This window comes from Zootoca vivipara, chromosome Z2, assembly GCF_965207765.1.
Source record: "Zootoca vivipara chromosome Z2, rZooViv2.hap1.1, whole genome shotgun sequence".
Classification (NCBI taxonomy): Eukaryota; Metazoa; Chordata; class Lepidosauria; order Squamata; family Lacertidae; genus Zootoca; species Zootoca vivipara.
The window spans coordinates 47555242-47575121 of record NC_142585.1 but is presented as its reverse complement, the minus strand read 5'-3'; the positions used below and the strand labels follow the sequence as shown (position 1 = coordinate 47575121).

Here is a 19880-nt window from a genome sequence, read left to right as displayed (position 1 = left end):
GACATTGATGTTGCATGCAGTATTAAGTTGAGAAGAAAATAGGGGGAAGAGGGCAGGGGGAAGGGTCAGGTAGTTATGCTTCTGTTCTTCTACTTAGTGTATGTGTGGGGTTTTGTGTCAGTGTCACTTGTGTGGGTTCTTCATTTTGTTAGTTTCATCCAGGGAGGCTCACCTGGCACCCCCTTTTACAAGGGAAACAGGAAGCTGCTTTCTACAGAATCAGAGCAGCCGTGAGAAGAGAAGGGATGGCAGTAGCAGAGCCCAAAGAGGCACAAGCTTTTGAGCTACATCTCAGAGCATGGAACAGTACTGAAGGCCATGGCCATGGCCTTGGAAAGAATATTGCTGGGCAGATAAAGAGGTTTGGAGGGGTGCTTTCATCTCAAGGCTCCCTATCCCTGTTATAAGAACCACAGTGGTGCATATCAAAGGCTTAGAATGCTTTGACGTGCTGCACAAGGATCAGAATAAATAGTTTGTCTATCCAGTGCTCTAACACCAGACAGGCCCCCCCGGACTGAGATATGGGTACCTCTGCAACCCTCAGTCTTTTTTGGGTGTGTGGAGGTTCGTGATGGCCCAGAGCCACAGAGCTGTTGGATAGCTGCTGGGGCATGACAGGAATTCCAGACTTCCTTTGGTCCAGGGCACAAACTGATCCATTGTTTTCGCATCAGAGCTGAAAGATCTGATGGAGTGGGGAGGAAATGTGAGCAGATTGGGCCCAGCCTGAAAGGAAGCCAGTTGGTTAGGCAACCAGCAGAGCAGAGCACTGGTCTGTCCAAGGGTCAAGAAGTCGGCAAGCAGCCTGAACCACCCCAGGGACGGGCCAGCGATTCCAGGATTGGCCCTGTGTGTTGCGCTAAATGGAAATCCCCTCTTGCTCTGCAAGGGAATGTGTTTATTCAGGGGCATGTGCCTTTCACCACTTAGCCTTCTGCCCCAACTCCACAAAATTAATTGATGGGTGATTAAGAGCTTGACAACAACAAATCTTCACAAACCACCTGTTTTGACCAACTCCCCTCAGCCCAGTTCAAGCCTGCTTTGGTCTGATGTCAGCTTATGCTGCATTTGTCTTGCAGTGGCTGTTCATAAGAACACTGCATAGGTTTTTCTCTCACTTTGGTTCTTTTAATATATTGCACTGATAATCAATGTGGTAGGCCCTAGAGTCAGAAATCCTCGCTGATCTACTGTGAGTCAACCAGTAGCTCCCGATTTACTTGCTGCCCATTCCTGATTTCTTTTTCTTTTTCTTTTCTTTTTAAATGTCTGCACTATATATAAGGGTCTGGTGACTTCTGTTTCAGTGTATCTGAAGAAGTGTGCATGCACACGAAAGCTCATACCAATGATAAACTTGCCGGTAGTTGGTCTCTAAGGTGCTACTGGAAGGAATTTTTCTGAAGTATGTTATCCGGCTTACTAACCTGATTAAAACAATGAAACACTGCAAATAATAAAACAATGTCAAGGTATGAAAAATGCTGAAGTGTTATCTCCATAACATTTATGGAACTGGCTGAGCTGACCGGAAGACTCCGTGAACAGGGGGAAGAGTCGGTGGAGGAAGATTGGAATAAAGTTAAAGTTTATTTAAGAAACAACTTTAAGATTGTTAAGTTTAATATAAGATGTGGAAGTGTAAGGAGGCTGCAGAAGAGATTTGGTTAAGGTCGTATTGTACCGGTATATTAAGATTTTGATAAAGGTTGAGATAATAAAGAGTGATATTTAGATAAAAGTGTTATAGAAAAATAGAATTTTAAGATAAGATATAATAAGAGATATAATATGTTAGACAAGTTAATGAGAGTTTTGAGATGTTTAATTTTTAAAATAGATGGAATAAGATGTGGAAAGTACTAAGGATGTTATATTTTGAAATGCAGTTGAGAGAGAAAAGAGGAAGTCAGTAAGTTTAGATTTAAAGTTAGAATAAGATTATTGTTTTTGTATTTTGTATTTCTTTTTAATATATTTTTGTATTATGTATTGGTTTTTTTTGTATTTTGCATTTTGCATTTTGTCCTGTGTTTGTTGTATGTTTGTTTAATGCAGGGGTCAGCAAACTTTTTCAGCAGGGGGCCGGTCCATTGTCCCTCAGACCTTGTGGGGGGCCGGACTATATTTTGGGAAAAATATGAACGAATTCCTATGCCCCACAAATAACCCAGAGATGCATTTTAAATAAAAGCACACATTCTATTCATGTAAAAGCATGCTGATTCCTGGTCCATCCGCGGGCCGGATTTAGAAGGCAATTGGGCCACATCTGGCCCCCGGGCCTTAGTTTGGGGACCCCTGGTTTAATGTTTATAAAACCAATAAATATATTGGGGGGGAATACTGAAGTGTTAGCATGCATATGCAGCTTGAGAAGACAGTTTACCAGATGGAGAGGAGCACCTGACTTTCCTTATTGAAGACAGGCTGGGTCTTCAACCGACCAATCCTGCTGCAAGGGATGGTTGTGTCTTTGTGTCTCTCTCTGTGTGTGGGGGGGGACCACAGTCGGACACGACTGGACCTGATGGTCAGGGGGCCCTTTACCTTTTACCTAGTCACATTTTAATTGTACAAATGAGTAGTAAGGAACAGGAAACGATTGCATTAGAAAGCCTGGTTTCTAAGCCTCTTTTTAAAATTTACATATTTTAATTTACAAATGCAGTGGTTAATGGGGAATATCTGCATCTTTTTCCATTATTACTGCATCACTGTCCAGTACAACCGCTGCCTTCGGAGGCCATGGCTCAGGGCTCTGGCTTTTGTGTGGCCAGCAGGGACAGCTAACATGTTGCCCTCCAGGTGTGATTGAACCCTCCAGTTCCCATCCATGGTTGGCTACAGTAGAGGGATGACTCACACTCACTGCTCCACCCACGTCTACCTCTGGCCACACCCACTTTTGCATCTGGCCCTGCCCACCATGGGTGACAGTTGCCCACAGAGAAATGTAGCCCTACCACAAAGAACTCATAGCCCACCTACTTTCAGCGACCAGAAACATCATCACCAGACACTGGAGAGACCTGTCAGGAGTAAGCATGGACCAATGGTACCAAACAGTATGGGAAACAGCCGTACTAGAAAAATTAACCAATAAACTGAAAATGACACAGGGACAAACAGAAGAAGATGGCTTCACCTCTTCATCACACAGCCCAACAAGACAATGGCAAAAATCTACCGACAGCATACAAATCAATATGGCTAACCAGATCCAAAACACCCACCCACCCCACTCACACATGAAAACAAAGACCACCACAGCCAACCGCAAATGAACAACCACACCCTAGGCCAACCCAAATCTCTCTCACCACCAAAGGAACACAAGCGAACAAAAGAGAACCCACACAAGCAACGCTGACATCAAACTCTACGTATATTAAGCAAAATAGAAGCATCGTCACCCAACCCCCAACCTACCTACCCCCCCCCGCCGTCTAGCTCTCTCCCCCTCTTCTTCCCAATGTCTCAACAAATGAAACTGATTTGTAAAAATGATAAATGGAAAAAATTCGAGAGACGTTGCACATACTTTTGTAAATCAAGAAACCTTTAATAATAATAATTTTTTTAAAAGAGAGAGAGAGAAAGAGAGAAATGCAGCCCTCAAGCTAAACAAATAACAAAAACAAAAAAAACCCCACAACTCATTTTATTTGGCCCATCAAAATGTCACAAACAGCTTTTGGCATTCTCAGAAACTCAGGATCAAGGCTGGATGGTAAACAGAGCAAAGGTTGGGAGATGGAAATAAGAGTTGCCTGATGGATGGATGAGCCTGCCTTTTGAGGGTGCAGCACCTACAAATTATACAGACGGGAGGGGGGAAATCCGAGTTAAAACAATTGAGGCAGAAATTTGCCAGGGTCAGCACCCCCTATTCCGCCTCATCTCATCTTTATCTGTTGAACCCCACCTGTCCTGATAAAAGGCAGCGGTTTGGCTCCCTCTTGAGGCCGCGCGCTGCCCTGCAGGTTTCACGGCGGGGCGGGGCGAGGCGGGCCTCTCCCCTAGGACTTGCCCCGCCCCGCCTTGCCTACAAAGCCCAGCATGCCTCACGGCAGCGAGTCCCTGCGCCCCGGAAGTGGCGTGCGTGGCGGCGGGACGAGGGGAACTGCACAGAAATGGAGCGGCCGGGCGGAAGCGCTCCCGGAAACGTGCCGCTGCGCCCCTCGGACGGAGGCCGGCGGCAGCCAGAAGAGATCAGGGGCGCCGGCTCCGCCATGGCCAAGCAGTACGACGCGGTGGAGTGTCCCTACTGCGACGAGGTCTCCAAGTACGAGAAGCTGGCCAAGATTGGGCAAGGCACCTTCGGGTGAGTCTCTGCCGGGGAGCCCCCCACCCCACCCTGCCCCTCCCACCTCCCTATAGATCCCCCCCACCCCCCAAGAGGGTCCCCCAACCCCTGCTCCACGCTCCCCACCTCCCTACAGGCTCCCCCACTGCTCCAGCCCCACCGCCTCCCTTATGGGCTCTTAGCACAGGGTCCCAACAGACGTCCTTCCTGCAAGCTGCACTGGCTCTCGGTGGAGCACAGGATCAGGTTTAAGGTGCTGGTTTTGACCTTTAAAGCCCTATGCGCCTCTCCTGGTATGCCCCGCGGAGGACCTTAAGGTCCACAAACAACAACATTTTGGAGATCCCATTGCCTCGCGTTCATTCTGGCCTCCTGTAGAGTTGGCTTCCTCTGTTCTTCCTGTTCTAGGCCTCACCCCTCCCGATCAGTTGCCTCCCCTAGTTGCTCTCCAGTCAAGCTCCCACCACAGCAGCTTGAGGTCCCCCTTCCCAACGCAGACACGGGCCACGTTTCCCCCTTAAGCTCCTTGCTGTCCTCCCCAAAAGTCTTGTTGCCTCTTAAATAACTCGCCTGCTTCACACACTGAATTGCTTCCACCGCATCAGCTCCTTTCACTGATTGCAGACAGCCTTTATTAATTACTGTACTGGTATTATTTTTCCCTTGGAGAAGACCAAGGCTGCATAGGTGGTTCAGACCCACCCCCATTTTATCACCTTAATAACCCCAGGATATAGATTAGCTGGAGAGAAAGTCTTGCTTCTGGAAGCATTCTGCTATGCCTCCACTCCAAGTAAGATCATAAAAAGAGGCAGGATGTGGCCTGAGGGGACCCAGGTTCAAATTGCATGAGAGAGCCACCTTACTTGTGGGGGGGACTGTGGGAATACCACATTGAAAACAAAGACAAAGGACCAAAGATTCAACCAGCAAATCTCTGGGAGGAAAAGTGCAACTCTCTTTCCCTTCGCCAGATCTTTTTATTACAATATCAAAAGGTTACAAAGATTCAAATCATCCAATAGAATTCATCCTAACTTCTAAAACCCCTCCCAGGTTTCCTCCCACCTTGAATCTGATACTGTTGGGGAGATCTGGAACTAACACCAAGATGCTAAAAAGACTTCCTGGACTTCAAAGCGTGTACAACTAAAGACAGGAAAGGAGCCCAGGAATTCTTGCATAGATTAACAGTGTCTTGTCAGAAAACAGGTTTGTCAGCTTTTCAAAGGCTAACAGGAAGGAAGGAAGATTAACAGATGCCCTTTTACCCAGATCTATTGAGCCAAATGTTTTACAGTCAGGCATGAAACAAATGGCAACACAGGCCTGTTTCTTGCAACCCAGACTGAAACGTGTTTTAAAGGTGGAAAGAGATGGAGTCAGTAATCATCCCAGAAACCTATGTCCAAGACCAGGATTTTCATAATTCAGGCAGCAGAGGTATATCAAGGGAGCCACGAAGCTCAGACATCCTCTACAGGCACACATAATTATGAGTACCTGATTCCCTTCCATAGATCACTAGAAAGTCACCACTACAGGGGACAACAACCATCTAATCCAGAGGTTTTCAACCTTTTTGAGTCCATGGCTCTCTTGACCAACTTCATTCTTTCTGCGGTACCCTTGTGGGGCTCAGGAGCCCAGTTATGTCACCCCTTGCCTGCAGAGCTGGCAGCCTCTCACCCTTTTTCAAGCACCCTCCCTTGTGGAGTGTTCCCTCAGCCTCCTCTCCTCGGGAGTCCTCTGGGCTGCCACCCCTGGCCTCTGAGCTCCCCAACATGCCCCAAAGAGAGGTGCCTCCTCACACTGCCCCACAGGGGCCTGGGAAGAGGATGCCCCCAGCCTTAGTGGCCCAACAGAGACTGGCCAAAGGTGAACATGAGGCCAGCACCTTACCTTGGGAGGCAGGACCAGGCACTCAGCTCCCAGGCAGGCCTTGCACACAGCAAGCACAAGAAAGGCCAGCACAGCACCTGCCTGCCTGCCTGGCCTCCCACTTGTCTGTCCATTCCCAACAGCAAGGGCTGGTGGACTGGCTGGCTGGGCTCCTTCACCTGCTTGCTTGCTTGCTTGCTTACTCACTCTGAGGCCACCTCAGCTCCTGGCAACCAGCCCCAGAGGCACCATTCGCCTGGGGAGCTGCTACAACAAACAGTCGCCCAAGCCTTTGGGAGGCAGAGACGTGTGAGGGCATCAGAGAAGGGAGGGAAGGAAAGAGGGACAGAGGACAGTGTTGCCCATGGCACCCCGGCCATCATTAAAAGCACCCCAGGGTGCCACAGCATTTTCCTTGTGACAAGGAGTTCCAAAGCTGAGCTTTCCTCAGGCCAAATACAGACATATGTTCTGAGTGTGTTGCAGCTCGCTCTCCCCATTTTAGGCAGAATCTGCTGAGCTTTTAAGTGCAGAAGGGCTTTGCTTTCATTTTTCTCTCTTCTCAGTTACCTATATCTACCAGACTCCTTTCACACTCTGCTTGCACCTTATTCCCACCCATACTCAGATTGCCAGTTTTTAAAATCTCCTTTCTCTTATACTTTTCCATTTCACTTGCTTCTAAAGCAGCTTGCCTCTGATATCCCCTTCCTTTCTGTTCCCAGTTTCTTTGTTTATTAAATTAGATATTATTATTATTAACCTTTCATCTTGCTTTCTAAATTCTTTCAACACTACTGAACTTTCCCTTTCCCCTCAGAGGAGAGAGATCTCTCCCCCAAATTTCTTTGTCTCCAGCCACCTTTACTTTGCATGCAAGAAGTTGCTGGTTTTCAGGCCTTTTTCCAAACCAAAAGGCTAGTGGGTGGGACTGGTAAGTGAGGAGGTAGGGGGCCGGCTGTAACCACTGAGCCCTCATTAAAAGTTCAGTTGTGGGTCCTGGCCTGCTGTCTGAGAAACCCTGTGGAAAACTAGTTAAATTTTAGACTAGAAGAAGTGCCAATCGAAGCAGTGGTGGGACAGTACCTTCTTGATGGTGGTCTCCTGTTCTTTCATCCAGTTCCTCTCGAATAACATGTGCCTGCTTGCTTGGATTCCTCATACTGTTTTGTGTCCTTCTGCAAAGCCTTCCATGTGCCTGACACAGGATACCATCTTAACACATCAGCCAGTGTTTCAAGCCTATTCTTCCTTCCTTTTCTTATCAGCAGGATACTGTAAGATTCAACTTTTCTCCCACATGCACTTTCTTATATCGGGTGCACATACTTTACAAAAAAACAAAACAAAACTCGAGCACTTTTTGAACAGTGCCTGTTTGTTCCAAGGGTACCTCATCAAGTGGCAGCTTCACTCCATGTACATGTGCCAAAAAAAGCCATTCATTGTGTGTATACCTTGGGTGAAGAAGACCAAAGACTCTGCCACTTGTGTGGGCTTTATTATTTTTAGAAGGGTAGCTGCACTTTCCCTGTTCAATTACATGAGGACTGCACAGGAAGTCAAGAAAGGTCCTGCTGGATTAGGCCTGAAGCTGAGCACGTGAAGATAGCACCGTTGTTCGTCTCCCAGCAACTGATGTTCTGAGAGATGTTCCTCTGGAACCCGGGAGTTCCAGTCAGCATTTATCCAGCAACAGTTAGTCAGACGTCTCTGGGGAGTTTGCAGATGGAAACACCTTTAGGTCCTCGGTGAATCTTAACACTTCCCCTTTTCTCTCCAGGGAAGTGTTCAAAGCAAAACATCGTCAAACAGGCAAAAAAGTTGCATTGAAGAAGGTGTTGATGGAGAATGAAAAAGAGGGGGTAAGTTTGTGCTCTGTTGGGGATGTGGGGCAGTGTGTGTGTGTGTGTGTGTGTGTGTGTGTGTGTGTGTGTAAGGGTGATTATGAGCATGGGAGGTAAAGTAGCTTTGGAACAGGATGTGGGTGCAAAATTGGGTGCGGCAACCTGGATCAGGGGGAGGTGGGTTCATCTGTTGTAGTGTTGTTTCAAAGAGTGGTCAGGCAGATGCTTCCAGGAAGCTCTAATGCAGAACATGAAGTCAGTAGTCTTCCTTTATTATCCTTGCGTTTACCATTCAGCAGTATGTTGCCTCTATAAAGACCTTTGGCTATGTACAGTAAAGGTGACTGCCTGCCTGGCCTCTGATAGGGGAAGTTTCGTTGTGGCTCTCAGGACTGATCCCACTTGAGAAACGCACCCTGTATGAATTTGTGGCATCATTTTTTTTAAAAGCCGTCTCACCATCTTGCAGCAGTGGATTTATTCTGCTGTATCATAATTCCTTCTGTTTCTGGTGTTCATGCTTAGAGGGGTTAATGCTTGTGTTGCCCAAATGGCATGTGGAAGAGAGGGGTGAGTCTTGGCAGGAACCCTAAGGCTTGCAGAAGTAGAAACAAATCTTTTGGCCAAAACCCCAAAGAGGAGGCCCCTCAACAGCTGCCAATTAGTTACTGGATAAACATTGGGGTACAAAGTCCTGTACCTAGAGGACCACCTTATTCCTTGCGTAGCCAACTTAATATTGCAGGTGCCATTCTGTAAGGAGATCCATTCCACACATTGTCAGAATGGAGTCTTTAGGTTGGTGGCACCTACGGTATCGGATGAGACGGCCTCTTGTTTCATATCAGACAGGAGCCTCCTCTGTAATCTTTTTGGAGCCTGCTGAAGACATTCATTTTTCAACAAACCTTTTAAAATCTTTGTCCCAGTTGGCATCTGTCTTGAATACGAATGGATCTTATTTACATGGTGTTTTTAAAAGCTGTTTTTAATATTAATAATTGTTTTAATATGTGCAGTTGTTTTTCTATGTATGTGATTGTTTTATGGACATTGTTGGTGATGGGCCAATGGCCGTAATAAATATCAATCAATTAATATGTACATTGTTGTACTATAAACTCCTTTGGAAGTCCTCAAGGGAAGGGATTCATAGATAAAATAAATAAAATGAGAAGAAACTTTGTTAACCATTGTGGTTTTTTTCTGAAAAGAAACAAGCCAGGTTTTCTAGTTTGCATGTCATTGTAAGTCAAAGCTTGTGGTTTGCTGCTCCTGGAAGGGCAGAGCAACATGTTACAAACTATAGGAATGTGAACCAGTGCACTGCTGGTTTATAATAAGCTATGGTTTAGCATAGATCTCTAACATTTATTAAAGTTTTCTAACTGACTGTCTGGGTTAATTTTTTAGTTCCCCATCACAGCCCTACGGGAGATCAAAATCCTCCAACTACTCAAGCATGAAAACGTCGTGAATCTCATTGAGATCTGCAGGACCAAAGGTAAGAATTGTGGCTGCAAAAAAGGCAGTTTTTATGATTGGTAAGTTCTTACGAAAGCTGGAGATAATAATCGCAATCCAAGGCATTGAGAAATCACTATCCCACAACTCATATGATACAATTGATTGGTTAGATTTAGGCATATGCCACCCTTCCACACTAAAAAAAAAGTATCCCAAGACTGCTTATAATATATGAATGTAAAAACAGCAGCACTATAAAGATATGAATGGGGAGCGGGTCCTGGTGGTTCCTGCATGTGCTGTTGAGGGAAGTGAGGTGCAGATAGGGCTCATCAGCCTGCCAAAGTAGCCCATCCAGGAGAAGGCAAACTCTGATCTTAAACCTGCACTTAAACCTTGCAAGATATCTTTGGGAGAAGAAAAGGCTCAGGAGCAAACCCTACACTAATTCAGAGTGGAATCCCTAAGGCGGTTGGATGGGGCCTGTACGCCTCCTTCCGGCAGCTCCTGCAGCCAAGCTGGTGCCATTGCTCTGCTTTCCTTTGGATCACATCGGCAAGGGGTGGGGTGGGGTGTCTTGTCATCTGGGCAGCCCACGGCCTGCAAACACACTGCCCAGCACCTGGGCAGCAAAACTATAAATTAAAAGCATTTGCGGATGACTTAGTATTAACTTTAGAACAACTGAGCAAGAACGTACCAGAAGTGATAGAAGAGGTAGGCGGGTTTGGAAAACTAGCTGCTTTCAAATTAAATAAAGGAAAAACCAAGATGATGGTTAAAAATATGGACAACCAAGCAAAAAAACGGATCTAGAATAGGCATAGGCAAACTCTGCTCTCCAGATGTTTTGGGACTACAACTCCCATGATCCCTAGCTAACAGGACCAGCGATAAGGGATGATGGGAGTTGTAGTCCCAAAACATCTGGAGGGCCCAGTTTGCCTATGCCTGATCTAGAAATCATGTCTGGGTGGAAAGTAGAGAAAGAAAATTAAATATCTGGGGATCTGGTTAACAGCGAATAACTATAATATTTACCAAGATAACTTACGTAAAGGTTTGGAAGGAAATAAAGAGAAGTATGGAAATATGGGGGGAAATGAAACTATTGTTATTGGGCTAGATTTCGGCTATAAAAATCTTGCTCTTGCCCTCCTTCCAAAAATGTTATTCTTATTTAAAAATATCCCATTCATTGACAACACTTGATGCTTCAAAGATGGCAGAAAAATATATCAAGGTTTATCTGGTAGGGAAGGAAGCCCAGAATAAAACACAAAGTCATGACTGATATAGATTATAGAACAGGCATTTTTATACTTTTTCCATACTCTGTATAATTTTTTTTCCTGGTCACATGATTTATAAAGGTTTTATAAATGTTTGCCTTTCCTTACCATAGGCAGGCATGCTACCCAAATTCTATATTGAGTCATTCCAAATTTCAACCTCTGATATTTTCCAACAACACCCAATCTTTTATTCACCATAAACATGATGCCTGAAAGTAGATTTGGAAATCTGGTAGGGAGAAGCCTCCTCTTTCTTCTATAACAGGCATCCCCAAACTTCGGCCCTCCAGATGTTTTGGAGTTGTAGGCCAAAACATCTGGAGGGCTGCCTGTAATAGAATTTAACAGAGGAAGAAATTCAAAGATTAAAAATTTGGACGATGCGATTTAGTAGAAAAATAAAGAAACCAGGAAAAGGGTGGAAAGGAAATCACCAGGTATTTAGTTGTATGTCAGTATTGATATAAAAGTTGCACAACTAGGGGGTGGAGGGTAGGGGGTGTGGGGTGTGTGTTTCTCTCCCCCCCCCCCCGGCAAATAAATAATTATAACATTAACAAACAAACAAACTGCCCAGGCTTGCACCCTGGGGAGGTCACTGTGGTGTTACTAATGCAGTAGTTTGGCTTCACCCTTGGAGGCACAAGATGTCTCTCAAGATGGATGCCAATGCCAATAAGTCAATATGGTCCCCTCCAAAGGTTGTCATGCTCCGTATCCGAGGTAGCTTTGTGTGTAAATAAATCTGTATATTTTGCATGTGTTTTTTGTCTTGAGTACTGGCATGCCCATCCCGCCCGATAGTTAGTGAGACTGGCTGGAGCTGATGTGCAACAGCTTCTGGGGGGCACAATATTGGCTACGCCTGCCCCCTGTGGGAGGTGGTTCTGTGAGAGAGGGCTGCGCAGAGTGGCAGCATGTGAAGGACAGAATCAGTTCTCATTTGGGGAGGTGGGAAGGATAGACACTTTGCTTTGCATTTTTGGGTGGATCTGTGAGTACTAAATCTTTTCCTTCTATGTCAGATGATTTTTGATGCTGTATCCTTGTGCCTTAACCTGCCTTGAGCCTTTGAAGGCAAGACTGTGATTGCAGCTGCTTCCTTTTAATTCCTACAGCCTCTCCGTACAACCGCTGCAAGGGCAGCATCTACCTGGTATTTGACTTCTGCGAGCATGACCTGGCTGGACTCCTCAGCAATGCCCACGTCAAGTTTACACTTTCGGAGATCAAGAAAGTCATGCAAATGCTCCTGAACGGCCTGTACTACATCCACCGTAATAAGGTGAGGAGGGGGTCTTCTCTGCTTGAGGTTTCCCCCTGCTCCCAGGCTTCTTGACCTGAAGGAAGTTGTGAACTGTAGCTTTGGGATTTTCTGCCTGCTGGCCCTGTGACTTCTCAGAATGCACCTTTTTATAAATCTTTTTTCTACATCTACCCAATTGTTTTCCTTCTCCAGATCTTGCATCGGGACATGAAAGCAGCCAATGTGCTTATCACCCGTGATGGTGTTCTGAAGCTGGCCGACTTTGGCCTGGCTCGGGCCTTCAGCCTGGCAAAGAACAGCCAGCCCAATCGCTACACTAACAGGGTGGTGACTTTGTGGTATCGTCCTCCGGAGCTGCTCCTGGGTAGGCAATAATTTATTTGGGGGGGGGGGTAATTGCCTGTTTGTGCTTTCCCCTTCAACCTCTTAAAGAAGCTTTTTTTGTCCAAAAACCGCATTCCCTTGTGGGCAGCCTTCCAGGGGCTGCATTCCAGTGATGGGCAGGGACTAGGGTTGTCAGACTCAATAGAGGACAGGACTTTGCTTGGAAATTAAACAAAGGGTCTGCTGGTGTCTCTTTAAGGTTTCCAGACTCAAAAGAGAGCAGGGCAATTAAAGGCACAGAAGTCCTGTCCTCTATTGAGTCGGGCAACCCTAGCCGGGACAGAGGTGAGTGCAGGTAGAGCAACAGATAAGATTTTCAGTAGGCTACATTCCAGTCACACAGCCCCTGGAGACATTTATGTATATGTATGCACTCCCCATACATACTGGCAAGCAAGAGGCACATTTCAGTGGCACATTCTAGTCAGGCAAAAGCACTTCAGGGGAGTCCATCACAGCAAGGCCTGTATGGCAATTGACCAGAAGAGAGGGAGCATGTCCTGGGCAGAGTTCAAAGGGATGGAAAGCGAAAGGGCTGGAGGGTTTCATACCCCTGAGATCTTACACATATAATAAAAAGGTATGGCTGTGGTCATGCAACAGTTTGTTTGGTTGCCAGCAGGCCAGGTAGCATTGCAGATTACAGCATGACTACGGGGACATGCTAGAAGGGAGGAGGGAGCCGGGTTTGATGGGGTTTACAAGTTCCTTTTTGCGTATTCATAGGACATTACCTTTTAAGAAAGATAATCAACTTTACTCCTGCATTTAGCATTGTGTGGGTAAGGCCTGAAAAAAATAAAGAGGAGCATGTCTGTTTGCCACCTTTCTCCTCAGCATAGAAATCTTCACAACCACATGAAGCAGTGTAGTGCAGGCAAGCATTTACTGTTTCAGGCAGAAGGGATCTTAATTATGCTCGTTGCTACTGGCCCCTTAAGTGACTAGTGAAAGATTTGCCTTCCGCATAGGAAGCTGCCTTCTCCCGAGAGACCAATGGCCCCACCTAGCTCAGAACTGGCAACACTGACTCACAGGCATCTCTCTGGGGCTTCAGGCAGGGTTCTGCTACCTGGAGAGGCTGCCGGGGATAGGACCTGAGACCTTCTACATGCAAAGCAGGCATTCTGCCGCTGAGCTGCAGCCTTTGTGCAAAGCAAGTCTGGGAAAGAGGGGTGCACCACTCCATTCCTTCTCTGGTGGTCTTTCGCATTTCCATGCCTCTCCTTCCTCCTCCTCTTAATCTTCTGCATGGAAGTCCTCTTCACAAAGCATGATTAGACAAACTGTTAAAAGAGAAGACTGTTTTGAATTGCTCACTTACCTTGTTTGTCTTTTTTAATTTGCATTGTAAATTGCTGATAGATTGTAAAGAAATAGCCTACTTATGCTTTTTGTTTACCTGAGGAATCTATACCTCACCGTATTTAAAATGCAATACAAACATTCTAGGGCTTTAAAGACCCACACAATGGATTGTTAATCCTACTTAGAGTAGACCCACTGGCTAACTTGGGCACCTTAATTGGATGCAACCCTAGGATTTCCAGTTGAGACTGGAAGCAAATTGCCAATGTGTTTTTGAAGCTGTGTTGTCCAGCCCTGGTTTCTTTGAGGTTAATTAATGAGTTTCCTTCTGCTTAGGGGAACGAGATTATGGACCACCCATTGATCTCTGGGGCGCAGGATGCATAATGGCAGAGATGTGGACCCGAAGCCCCATCATGCAGGGAAACACAGAACAGCACCAGCTCACTCTCATCAGCCAGCTTTGTGGATGCATAACCCCGGAGGTAGGTTCTGTAATCTATCAGGTGATGAAATCCTGACCACATGCTTGACCAATAGCTGAATTTAGTAGGTATGGCATTTGAATCTCTGGATCATATTTAAACTGCTGTTTTTAGAAACATGGGGTCCATCTACTTGGTCCATCTACTTCACTGCACTGACGCTCTCCAACTGGTTATGCCCCTATTGAGAGATGCTGGGGGGGGAGTGAGCATGGTGCCTTTTCCATGCAAAGCACAGCAGAGGCCCTCACATACTTCCCACTCTTTGACTATTTTAATTGAGATTTATACACTTTGTTGTTGTTTTTAAAAAAGTTTTTCCTAGCCTAGGATAATTTATAGCATTTAAGGCTGCCTTTCTGTTCTTGCTTTCCTGGAAGAAGCTTCACCAAGGAAAGTGGAAATTACCTCTGAGAAAACCATGTTCAGATTCTGCTGTGGGATCAAACACTTTGCTGTGCAGTACAGCAACATTCGGGACGCAGGTGGCACTGTGGATTAAACCACAGAGCCTAGGGCTTGCCGATTAGAAGGTCGGCGGTTCGAATCCCTGTGACGGGGTGAGCTCCCGTTGCTCGGTCCCAGCTCCTGCCCACCTAGCAGTTCGAAAGCACGTCAAAGTGCAAGTAGATAAATAGGTACCACTACAGCGGGAAGGTAAACGGCGTTTCTGTGTGCTGCTCTGGTTCTGAAATGGGTTATCACTCTCCTCCTTCTGGATTTAATCCTTGTCTGGTAACTCCTTAGGTGTGGCCAAACATGGATAAGTACGAACTGTATGAGAAGCTGGACCTGCCGAAAGGGCAGAAGCGCAAGGTGAAGGAGCGGCTAAAGGCGTACGTCAAAGACCCATATGCTCTGGATCTCATAGATAAGCTGCTGGTCCTGGATCCTGCCCAAAGGATAGATAGCGATGACGCCCTGAATCATGACTTCTTCTGGTCCGACCCTATGCCCTCGGATCTCAAAAACATGCTCTCCACCCATAACCAATCCATGTTTGAGTACCTGGCTCCTCCCAGGAGGAGGGGTGGGCATATGCCACAGCAGCCGGCCAATCAGGGCAGGAATCCAGTGGCGACCAATCAGACAGAGTTCGACAGAGTGTTCTGATGGCTGTGGACCAAGAACAAGAATGGAGTACCGGTTTCCAATGGAATAACGAAAATGATTTGTTTCAGCTGTTTTTTTTTTACTGTTGCAAAACAAAACAAAACAAAAACTGGTGGGAAGAGAACAAAACAGCTGTGTGTCTGTGTTTTAGGAGCTGCAGGGCTAGATTAAACACTGGATAGGTGTGTAGATTTCTGCCTAGCTGGGCTATCACAGACTGAATTGCGGCTTTTCTGTGCTTGTTGATTTCTAAAGTACTGAAACAATATCGAACTTTTTTTTAAAAAAAATCCATTGGTTCTATGAATTTGCACTGCTAGGAAAGTGTGTATCTGGTGTGCAGGAGCATGGAGCAGAATGGGTAGGGTCTTGTGTCCAAGAATGGCTGCTGACTTTGGATCATACCGTGGGGCCTGTCCACTTCTGCCAGCAAGCTCCACACGTGTTGTGGCGGTGGGTTGGTTAGGGTGGCCAGGAAGCAAGCTGCAGATCTCCCAGGCTTTGGTAACAGAGGTAGCCTTCCCGTGGTGGCAGAGAAGAATGCGGACCCATCCTTGAGCCACTGTAGGATGGCCATCTAACCAGTGTTTCTTAGAGGTCCCCAGCTGTTGGACTACAAGTCCCATCATGCCTGACCACTGGTCATCCTAGCTATGGATGATGGGAGTTGTAGTCTAACAGGTGGTCACCCAAGTTTGAGAAACTGAATTCTAATCTTTTTGCTGAACCACTACGTAGCTCTGCCATGGATTTTGTAGACTTCAAGCTTTATTATTATTATTATTAAAAAGTCACAACAGCAGGCAGTAAATGCTCACTTACTTGGGCCTAACAAGGCAAGAGGTCTGATGACTTTCCACCCTGGGAATGGGTGGGGATACTTACCTGTATTATACTTTTATCATGTTCTGGTCTTTTTCTAAATAGCTCAACTGTAATAATAAAAGGTATTTGCATATATATTTGGTACTGTGTAAGAGTTTCTTTATTTTTTAGATTGCAGAGTTGGCCAGCGGTGTGGTATGGTAGTTAAAAGTCTCAGATTAGGTGTGGAGTACAAATTCTCCCTTTTGGAGCTGAATGACTTTGGACCTGTCTGTCTGTCTGTCTGTCTCTCATATGCCTGCACACACACACATTATCTCTTGGCTTACCTCACTTGCAGGGTGGATATGAAGATAAAATGGAACAACTATGTATGTCATTTTGAACTCCTCTGAGAAAATGTGGGATAAAAGAAATCAATAATAAGTAAATACCATTCTGATCAGGAGGTTTGGAATGAAGAGTGCTGATTGATCTTCTCTTAGAAGTTACAACTGTGATCGTTCTGTCCAGTGGAATACCCAAAAATAGGGCATATTGGGGCAGGGAGGGGGCCTGCTGGGAAGGAATACACAGTCTCCCCTCTATATCGCATCCAACCACCTGCCAGTCCTCAGATGATGGCTTTCAGCCAGTCAGATCCTACTCCACAGACCTCTAAGGGAATTGCAACTAGAATACTTTAAAAGGAGGTGTTAACCCACATTAACAGTACGGGTGTACTGCTAAATTTTATTTGGTATTGTAAAATGTATATTAACTCTCAAAAAATAATTCTTTGGCCTGAATTTAGTTTAAAAGGGCATGCATTTCTGCCTTTGGTTTTTGGGTGGAGATGATACAGCCAGATTACACTGCTGCACTAAATTATACTGGGAATCTCTTTTTGTTTTATGTGGCAACAAACGCTTCCTCACTAGTGAACCCAGCCAGATGGGAGGGGTATAAATAATAAAGTAGTTTTTGTTAATCTATATCGAAATGATAGATTGGATGAGAACATGAAACATTGGATGATAACAGGGTAGTTTCTTACACAGCTCTGACAGAATAGTGCCTCAACATTTTACTCAAATCCCTGCTGCTGTCACTTTCAGAGATGTTTTGTTAAAAAAAAGCAGCTGGGAATTGTGGCCACTTGATGGTCTAAATGGACTTTGGGTGCTAAGGGTTAAAATGTGGGTAGACCGGCCAAAGCCAAAGGGAAGATTAAGGATTTCGAATACGTTTGCTTTGCAAGGTTGAGCAGGGTGGAGAGAAACCGCTCACCTTGTGCAGGGGAGGAAGGCTTGGTATGTCAGAGGGTATCAGAACATATCAGAGAAGTGCAGTGCAGTGTAGTGGTTAGAGTCTTGGACAGAGACCTAGGGACCAGGGTTCAAATCCCTGTCGATCTTGGGCCAATCACTCTCAGCCTAAGTTTTCTCATAGGGTTGTTGTGAGGATAAAATGGGGAGCGGGAAAACTCTATGCTGCTTGAAAGACAGGTGGCACACAAATGTAATTAATCAGTGCTTTTTTTCCCGGGGGGGGGGGGTGGAGTGCATGGGTAAGCATTCCCCTAAACATTTTGTGAATCTAACGGGAGAAGAAACTTTTTTTTAAAAAAATGGTTTCTTCTCTAGCACGGTGAATTGTCAGTTCTGTTGCTACCCCCGATGGCAGCTTCATTTCCTGCCACGGTGTTTCCTGAGTGTTTCCTGAGTCTCAGGTGGAAGCGGGCGTTTATTGTGTGAAGTAGGAGTTGGAATCTAGCCCGGTGATTGGTCATTTTCGTCGTTGCCACATCTGATGGCAACTTCCTTTCCTTTACTGGTGATTTTCTTGAGTCAAAATGAAAGTAGCCCTAAACATTTTTTTAAGGGGGGAAAAAGCACTGTAAATAATAAAATAAATAGATCTGGAACATGCCTGTTTACTGATGAGCATTGGTTCAGTCATGCTCACTTCTTGGCCGTGCAATGTGAGGGATTCAGATATGCCTTTAAAAAATACAATAACTATATATGCTCTTATGTTAAATGCTTGCTTGAAGCTTTCTATTTTTATTAGGTATTTTGTGGTTTTATATCTTGATTTTATTCTGTGAACCTCCCTGAGACCCCTGTGTATAGGGCAGTAAGTAAGTAAATAAATAAATAATTCATCTCAACCATTGAATTCCAAAGGTTTTATGTCTGGGTCATATTGGCTAACAGTTTCCTGTAAGATGAAAAAGGGAAGTTGAACTAGACACTGAGACAGCTTGCGGTTTTTAACTACATTACAGCGTTTTGAAGTCAGAAATAAAGGGTTTTCTCTCTCTCTCTCTCTCTCTCTCTCTCTCACACACACACACACACACACACACACACAATCTTAGTGGGTACTGTGAATTTTACAGCAGGTTACAGCAGTGGTTCTTGTGACCATGACTGTCCAATCTGAGCATCACATTCATTCATCATTTATAAACTGCTTTATTATTATTATTATTATTATTATTATTATTATTATTATTATTATTTTAAATCTATTTAAGTGGTGTACAGCTGAAAACAACAACATCTATGGTTCTATGATTATGACAAATCACAAAATCAAAACCAGTAATATATATGAAAGAAATGAAAGCATATGAAAGTGATTAAAAGTTGAGGGGAGCCAAACCTGTAAAACAGTCCAAGCCTGAGCAAAAAGGTTAGTTTTCTCAAGAAGTCTGAAGGGAATGATGGTTGCTATTTCACATACAGCAGAAGGCGATAGCTTTCCACAGTACAGGGGAAACAGAAGAAAAATGCCTGTTTTCCAGGCCGATGATCTATGATATTTTGCCAGCTGCAGCGCCACAAGTAAAATTTCCCAGGAGCATCAAAGTGAACTTGCAGAGGGAGATGGTCTTGCTGGTAACCTGGACTCCAGTTGTTCAGGGCTATGTGCATAAACAACAGGACCTCGAAACATGGTCCTGTGTGCGGTTCCCTCAGCACTGGTGTAATATGTACTTGTCCAGGTGATCCACTCAGCAACCTGGCTGCAGTTTTTGGCTTTTGTGACCTGGACAGTCACAACAGTCCTGTAAGGTAGGTCAATGTTATTACTTAGTAGATGGGGTGGGGCAGCTGAGAGAAGAGTGGCTTGCCTAGGTCTTCTCACGAGGCTGTGGCTGGGGTGAGATGATCTGAATCAGGGGTCAGCAAGCTTTTTCAGCCATGGGCCGGTCCACCGTCCCCCAGACCATGTCGTGGGCTGGACTATATGTTGTGTGTGTATGTATGTGGGGGAATGAACAAATTCCTATGCCCCACAAATAACCCAGAAATGCATTTTAAATAAAAGCACACATTCTACTCAAGTAAAAACACGCTGATTCCTGGACAGTCCGTGGGCCGGATTGAGAAGCTTGCCTACTCCTGATCTGAATTATGATGATTCTATTGTTGTTGTTTGGTTGTTTAGTCGTGTCCGACTCTTCGTGACCCCATGGACCATAGCACGCCAGGCACTCCTGTCTTGCACTGCCTCCCGCAGTTTGGCCAAACTCATGTTCGTAGCTTCGAGAACACTGTCCAACCATCTCGTCCTCTGTCGTCCCCTTCTCCTAGTGCCCTCCATCTTTCCCAACATCAGGGTCTTTTCCAAGGATTCTTCTCTTCTCATGAGGTGGCCAAAGTATTGGAGCCTCAGCTTCACGATCTGTCCTTCCAGGGAGCA

General features: G+C 45.4%; 1 protein-coding gene across 1 annotated transcript; it reads left to right on the top strand.

Annotated features, from left to right (window-relative positions):
- The first annotated feature begins 4073 nt into the window (after positions 1-4073).
- Positions 4074-16324, top strand: CDK9 (cyclin dependent kinase 9). Its single transcript, XM_035102283.3, has 7 exons — positions 4074-4333; positions 7980-8061; positions 9457-9547; positions 11924-12090; positions 12265-12436; positions 14101-14249; positions 14997-16324. The coding sequence occupies exons 1-7, from the start codon at positions 4143-4145 to the stop codon at positions 15360-15362; spliced, it is 1218 nt and encodes a 405-aa protein (XP_034958174.1). The 5' UTR covers positions 4074-4142; the 3' UTR covers positions 15363-16324.
- The last annotated feature ends 3556 nt before the right edge of the window (positions 16325-19880 follow it).

Bases quoted from the DNA above. Each gene is read 5' to 3' on its own strand.
- CDK9 (XM_035102283.3), top strand. From the start codon at position 4,143: ATGGAGCGGCCGGGCGGAAGCGCTCCCGGAAACGTGCCGCTGCGCCCC. The intron at 12,091-12,264 runs GTGAGGAGGGGG...TTCCTTCTCCAG, and splicing joins ACTACATCCACCGTAATAAG to ATCTTGCATCGGGACATGAA. The intron at 12,437-14,100 runs GTAGGCAATAAT...CCTTCTGCTTAG, and splicing joins TCCTCCGGAGCTGCTCCTGG to GGGAACGAGATTATGGACCA.